Source organism: Temnothorax curvispinosus, unplaced genomic scaffold (genome assembly GCF_003070985.1).
Source record: "Temnothorax curvispinosus isolate PA1 unplaced genomic scaffold, ASM307098v1 QBEX01000213.1, whole genome shotgun sequence".
NCBI lineage: Eukaryota > Metazoa > Arthropoda > Insecta > Hymenoptera > Formicidae > Temnothorax > Temnothorax curvispinosus.
Window position 1 is genome coordinate 429 of NW_020209993.1, and position 7,887 is coordinate 8,315.

At 36.2% G+C, this 7,887-nt stretch overlaps 1 protein-coding gene across 5 annotated transcripts in view; it reads right to left on the bottom strand.

Annotated features, from left to right (window-relative positions):
* Positions 1-2,210: 2,210 nt before the first annotated feature.
* The window catches only part of LOC112466473 (ecotropic viral integration site 5 ortholog), a 13,026-nt gene continuing 7,349 nt past the window's right edge, over positions 2,211-7,887 (bottom strand). For 2 of the 5 annotated variants that reach the window (XM_025034674.1, XM_025034896.1), the window contains one exon: positions 2,211-5,508. In XM_025034674.1, coding sequence (XP_024890442.1) covers positions 5,347-5,508 — 162 coding nt within the window. In that variant the 3' untranslated portion in view covers positions 2,211-5,346. Of the gene's footprint in view, positions 5,509-6,685; positions 6,754-7,887 lie in introns of all 5 variants that reach the window. The other 3 variants (XM_025034745.1, XM_025034821.1, XM_025034607.1) reach the window with 3 other exon arrangements.

Sequence of the window (7,887 nt, forward strand, 5' to 3'; positions counted from 1 at the left end):
TCTAAATAAAGTCGTTCTCTCAGAAAGAGAGAGAGAAGGGGGGGGAGAACGTATTGCTAAAAAAAAAGAAACTAACAAGATATACACGAGAAGATTGGAAAATTGCGATAGGAGACAATTTTTCGAATACTTTTGTAAATCACCGTTTGAATAACAAAATCTAAAATATCATAAATCAAGCTTCTCAAAGAAAAACCGCATTTACTGCGACAGACTAATCCAACACGTTTCATTATCGACCAAAACCGACATAAACATTCGGAGCTTCTTTTTTAACTCACAGTGTCATATGACAAGAATAATTAGATCTAGATCTAGATCCAAGATCTAATTAAAAGTCACGGTTTGAATTTTTATAGCTTGCCAAGAATCTCGCATCCAAAAATTTCCTTCGCTAAAATAAAACGTTTCTGTCGCGGCTTTTCCGGAAAAAGAGAATCATCAAACGAATTAACGCAATTGTTTCCTTTTTAGAAAAAAAAAAAAAGAAGGGAAAAAGAAACGATCGCACGTGCAACGTGTGTTTCAAGCGTACATATACACACCCATCAGGCGCGAATAAATAATCGCGATAATTATCGTTAACGGGAAGGAGGAGGGCGGACACGTGGCGTTTTTACGGAACGGCCCAAGTGTGCGCGGTCCTCTCGTCGGTCCTCCACGCGGGTTAAAATAGACTATCGTTTTTCTCGTTCGATCCAATTAATCGACCCTTAGCGCGCCACGCCGCGCGGCGCGGCTCTGGATCCACGCGGGGACACGCGGATGGGGCTTGGGCGCTGACTCACTCGGAAAATATGTACCATTCGCACGCGCTACTTCTCTCCCGATTACGAGGAGCATTATGTCGTTGTCGTTGGATCGTACCTACGTATATACGCATTGAGAATATCGTTCGCGGCCGGGGCCGCGATATACGCGCGTCCGATCAGCCGCCGAGCTTTCGCACGTTGTCGCACGCAACGGCCGCATCGATATGGATTATTTCGCTTATCGGGGCTCGGTCACGAACGCACGTACACGCGTATCATCATGCATGCAACGCGAAAAGAACGTCCAATTAACGCTAGAACTATGTACGAATATTAACGTGTATCTACATTTTCACTATTTAAATATAATATACGTATATATCTTTAAACAAAAAATAATGAAGGGGGAATGTAAATTGATTTACTCATATTTAACCATTTATGTTGCAATAAAAATCACGGAGGAAATATTTCTATTATATGTACACTGTTGAATATTTAAAAATAAAATTTGAACCGGTATTTTGAATTAAATAATATTTTGCTTGACATTTTGTTATTTTTAGCTACCATGCGTGTCGAAATCTATTATTTTAACACAAAACAGTATTATTTCAACTTCATTGATTTAGTTCAATTAACGACATACAGAGCAAAAGCAGTGGCGAGTGGCGACTATTATAGGAATGATTAAAAACGATTCAAATTGTGTAATTTAACATCACGAATTCAGCAGTGCATGTATAAAAAATATATATAATACTTATATATCTTAAAAGAGGGGAAAAAAGAAAAGAATTACAAAGCCGCGTTTAACAGTTCTGGTCTTCAAATAAAATTAAAAAAATTCCCTATCTCTTTTTCTTTTTTTTAATCTCGTGGTCGCACCGCGCTGAGAGAAAAACTGCGGAATGCCGCCGCAAATCGATCCGCGGGCAGATTATAATCGACCGCCGTTCGCCGTAGCTCGGGAGACCGCCAAACCGTCTCCCCGATGACCTTCCGCCGTCGCAATGGGAACGAATGCACACCCCACATCTCGGCCGTGCGCCACCCTGTCGCATGGCCGCGATCGAACGCGCTGCTTTCTGCGAAGAAGAAAAAAAAGAACCGCGCGCTAAATTATTAATACCGTCGGCGCGACGCATCACAAAACCTTCGACGCTACCGTCCACGTTCGTCGCTGCTCACAAACGACCGATAAAATAACGGTGTCGACGTACGGAATCTCGGTGTCGATGCACAAAATGTTCGTACCCCGCAAGCCAAAGGTCGTACAATAACACGCAGCTATTAAAATAAAATACAAGATAAAAGTCCGAATGTGAAGTAAATTCAACTTTCATTAAAGTCTGGAAACGTTGTACGCGTTTCGGATTAGGGGAGATGTGTCGAGGGGTTCGCTCCCGAGAACGCATGACTGCTAACGATAATGATTTACTTTCGGAAACAACGTGGTATATGTAACTTAATTTATTGATACCGTTGGATGCAATCGTAGTTGTTTATTTGTTACTTCATTTTCATCGCGCCACGATCAATAATTCAATTAAACGGAATGAATTCGCATCGTGTACACTAGGTGTTCCCGACCCAGCGAGCCGTACTTTTGCATTATTTCAATAGATTCTATATCAGTCGTTTTCTTTCTTTTTACGCCGCAAATTAGACTGAAGTCTACCCTGCTTCGACGTAGCGGCTCTAGTCTCTGAAAAGAGATCGTATCACAGTCATTGAAAGCTTCAATTCAAGATAAATAATTAAACTAAATTATCATTGACGTCAGATTCGCTTCGAGCTTACTGAACAGTAACAATTTAATTATCGACTAGCGCTTTTGGGGCTTAACTCGCTTAAGCGCACTCTTCAATTTGCACAATTTCTCCCTCCAGATAATTTCATAATTATATCGAAGCCACACAACGTCGAAGCAATTGCGGATTTAATTAATAACTCGGCTGTTCGAGGCTGAAAGACAGCTCGGCAGGTCTAGGACAGTCTATATACACAGATTCAATGACGCAGAAACTACAGATAGCTACTGTGATACTAGAACGCGGTTCGCACGTCGTAACTCACCGCTATTCTACGACGCCAAGAATTCGTGGTGATTAAATCGAGTCTCCGTATAGCAGCGTGTAATCTTATTTAACAGCACAACTTTGACGTGCGCAAACAGAATCGGAAAAGAGCCGCTGTAAATATCTGTGCTAAATTCAGAAACGTATAGATACAAACGTCACTTTCTCCTCGGTCTTGCACATTTATTCCTCGCCGTGCTACTTATAAATAAATACATCGCTCGACACGTCGTGAACAGTCAATATCATTCGCGTTTTCTACAATCCTCCGTTCGATCCTTAATTAATATCAATTTTGGTACCTTGTCTCTCACTACAAATCTGCGCGGATTCGTTTTCGCGCGACGCAAAAGGTTGCGAAAAAAAATATTAGTATCGTTTTGCCGCAGTCGTAACTTCGTTAACGACACGCTCATGCTAATTTGCACACATGCATGCGTGAAAAGCGAAGAGGGCTCCTGTCGAAAGTGACTCAGTGGTTCACGCGTTGATACACGGATTTACGACTGTGACACGGTTGAAAACAATGCCCGGTTATTTGACGCAACAAAAGGAATGGGACGTAACGATTTAGGCCAAGCGAGAGAAGACGCGTTGCAAGTAGGCTAAGGTGACTTGCTGTAAAAGAAAGTAGCTAGACGCGAATGCTTACATTGGAAGTAATTATCCAAGTCACGGTAAAGGAGCGAGCTATGCTCAGAGGTGCTAATTTTTACAAGTACCTCCGATTACCTCGTCCGGTTTCAATTTCAGCAATCCGGAATCAATTGAGAGAGACGACTCTTGCGTTTCTCCTTCGGAACAATTTACGGTCGATTTATCGCGTTTTTTTTTTTACAATTCCTCGTAAAATTGATCATCAATTAACTATACACACTTCGTGCTGTGCGCAAATTGCATATTATCCATAAAAATTAATCTTACTTTTTTTTCTTTATAAGAAATTCGTTAAATATGTTACAAATAATATACATATATAGAACAACAATAATAAGAATTCGATACTCTCTTGTTCGAGAATATATAATGTGTCTTAAACTTTAGATAATTAAATTTCGATTCGAGTAACGCACGCAGTATATGTGTGTTGTATGAATATCGTGAATTCGTATGCGATGATTCATCGTGACACACACACACTCACACACATACATACATATACATGTATATAATATATAAATACATATTTTTATAAAAAACGGTGATACATCACTGTCCCCACGTTTTCCGGCATTAAATATATATAACTTCTTAAATGCGATTACATTTGGTATGAATTACAAAAAATACACAGAGTATATCATGCGTATAAAAAACAGTTGCGTGTGTCACGGAAAGTCTATGATAATCTTCGTATAATCTACGGATCGTAATCAAGCTTTCGAAGTTAGAAAAGAGACAGTCCGGATCTTTAGATAACACAAAAATCCACATTTCAAATATTGACGAAATATTGACATATCATACATTAAGTCCTGTATTTGTTAAAAAATAAATATGGATTTTTTACAAAAATCTATATTCGTATCGCGAAAATATAGATAATAAAAAATAGATATCAATTATTAAAATTAATCTTATTAATTTCGATAATTGCTCTCTTCCAGGAAAATGAGATAAGAGATTAGGCGAGAGTTGGAATGCGTGTCTTTCTCGAAATCCTTGGAGAATTATCAAAGTTATTAGAAGAATGTATATTTCGACAAGAGCGACTAATCCGATTCAAAGTTCTTGATTCAAATTAGTCCTACTAATGTCGAGAAATTAATTATTAAAATTCAAATTCGCAGCTTAATAAGAAACATGTTATATAAAATACTTTCTGCAATTATGGAATGGAATTAGTTTTTAATGGAAAAATCAAATTCAAATTTGCATGCTTCAAATTTTGATAATTTGTTTGAGATTATCATGTACCGATTACATAAATCTCTTTCAAATATAGATTACTATTACGAACATTAACTGCTTAATATAAACAAGTGTTAGTTATATTCTATAATACTCTGCTATTAGCTACAATTAACATATGCTCTATAATACTCTGTGTAATATAATATAATCTATAAAATATAATACTAATAAAAATAATATTGCTATAGTAAAATAAACAATATTTGCCACGGTGAAAAACCATTATTTTGTTATATCGTTCTGAAGAAATTTCAACATGCCGAATTATGTAAATTACAACCAAGTTTTTTTTTAAATAATTGTTGCCCTGATTACGATCGAGATTACTTCGATTACCGAAAGCATCTATCGTTACTGCTTCATTGTTTCGTTTCGTCATCGTTATTAGCATAATTAATTAACGGCTATGCGTATTTGTTATATTTGGCCTAATAGTAATACACGTAACTAAACGGGATTATTACGGTCTACTGTCGTGTTACAGTCTAAAGCGCATACGCGTTATTTGCTACAGCAAAAGCCGACGACGAACAAAAGGTTCGTGCGCATCGATAACGGAGTATTGTTAGCTGCCTAATGGTCTTGGTATACATAGAATTCTATACCTCGGGTGAGTTTGGCGTGGTCGTATTGATATGATCCTGCAAGCAAATTCTGAGATCCCGCTCGTCCAATTCGCTTTCAGTATCGACGCTAAAGCTTCGCACGGTTTGCCCGCCGAGTCCCGTCCACCGTTGTTTCCAGCTCTCTAGTCGCATGACCTGTGACAGACAGATGCGATGCAAAACGCATTTTCTAAGTAATTCTCCAGGAGGAGAGAGAAAGAGCCTGCTACGTCCTCCTTCACAAAACAAAAATATCTATTTGACTCTCATTACAAAAGAAAGATCAGAGAATATTATTAAGAGAAAAGATGATTCTCTGTCTAATTAAATTTGAAATTTCGTAGCTGTTGCAATTATTTTCCAGAAAAACATTTTATTATAGTTATAATAAAATGCCTAGTTATAATGCCATTAAAATTAATTATATTATTATTTATTTTTCGCCATTAGATTCAAATAAAAAATTCTGCCTTCTTTTCTGAAAAGATAGCTCTAAAAATTGTAACTTAAAAAACATTTTGAAAGAATTGTTTACAAATTTTCTGATTTCCTAAATTGTAAATATAAAGATTCTATTACTAAGATTTATTGCATCAATGTATATACAAATTTATTACCATATCGGATGAAATCGTGCAAATGAATGATATATCGAAGAAAAAAAAACTCAAAACTCGATCCCGCCATTAATTTAGTGAAGTTTAACGAATGTTTGCGCGGATACTTTCCACGCCTCTTTCACATCTATGCGTTTTTTCTTCTTCGAGTTAAAAGCAGCAGCCGTGAATGTTTATCAGAACGAAACAGTGAACTTAATCTGAAGGAAGCATGCCGTTAAACGGGAAGAGCATGCCATGCCACATCACCACGCATATAATACAGAAAGTGAGCCACATTTTAATTCAGTTTTAACTTTAATTCATCTGATCGTGTCCGATGTTACCACTCGTGTCGATTTACACGACAATATTCATTGAAAGTTGTATACGTTAAGTAAATAAAACATCTTGAATCTATTCTTCTACGCAAAACAATTTCTTTTTTTTTCAAACAAATTTAATTAAGTTTTTCAACAAAACTAATTATATCGATAATAACATACACCTACGATGCATGTCTAATGACTTTGTCAGATAATTATGAATTGCAAATCTAAATCTGTTTACTCACTATGTAAATGAGCGCTACGATTATTAACAGCAAGAATTCCGAACGGAATTCTTAGATGAAAAATGTAAGCAACAAATACAGAGCTACAGCACCAGATTTATCTATAGTAAAAGAAATCATGCCACACGCACATACCACGGAGACGTTAGAAAATGATGCTTACGCATGGATAAAGACTTACTCGAGCCAGCGCCAAGGCTCAGTCTCCGGGCTGGTGATTGGCGTGGGGAACTGAGGAGAGACAGAGATAACACAGCAATAGAGGGTTAGTTTTGCAACAACGATTAGTCCCTTCTGGTTAGCATTAGTTACTGCTTGACACCGTTACACAATAAGAATGTAATTCGTAGATATTATCACCGTAGATATTATCTCTTTGCGCAACGAAATCGAGTGTATCCTGTTTCAAAAATCGCACCTGTACATTCACCGATTAAACGACAAAGCGTCGATTTTTTTATTGTTAACAAAGTACATAGCATTAGTTAATTTATTAGTAAGAGATATACGTAACAGGTCTTTTTAATATAGCGGTAATTGAACGGTACCAAAATAAATAAAATAACAAGCTACACAAGGAAATAGAGTGTGTCCTCAAGATTCACTGACAAAACAGATTTTAGTCATAGTAGTTAGTTGTGAATATTTTTCTCTCTGCAGTCCACCAGAAGCGACGATGTTATGAAGCGTGTTGGTTAGCGTTAAATTGCAGTAAGAGGTGCGATCTGTGCATCTTGTAAGTGTATGACATCAATAATGAGTTACGATATCTTTATGTTTATGGATTTAGCAAAGTGAAATGTCTTTTTGCATATGGTAGGCGCAATTTTGTAGTTTATGAGTGCAATATGTGATAGCACATTGAAAATCAAAACGTTCAATTTACATATAATACATTTGTTAGGACTGTATGTGGTGTCTTTTATACAATCTTAGATAACATGTATATCACATTTAAACGTAAATACCTGGGATCGATATTAACATGGTATCAAAAAGATCAGTAATTAATACTGTAATGTATTTATCATGATAATCGAATTATTTTATAAAACGCAGTACCACATATATATTGTAGAATCAGAAGAAAGAACACGTAACAATGCAGTGCTTTAAAAAGAACAAACAGTGAAAAATATTTTTATTGTATCTCTGAATGGGGTTTCGTAAAATATTCCAAAAATGTAATTATTGCCAATGACTGTAATTGTGATTATATAATTATAAAACTAATAAATTTATTAATAAAATAATTGAATAAAGTTATTAAATATTTATTAATCATGTGAATCATTATTTCAAGTTACTTTTGTTTACTGTTTAGCTGTATATATATAATAGAAACTTTTGCTACACTGTTGCAAT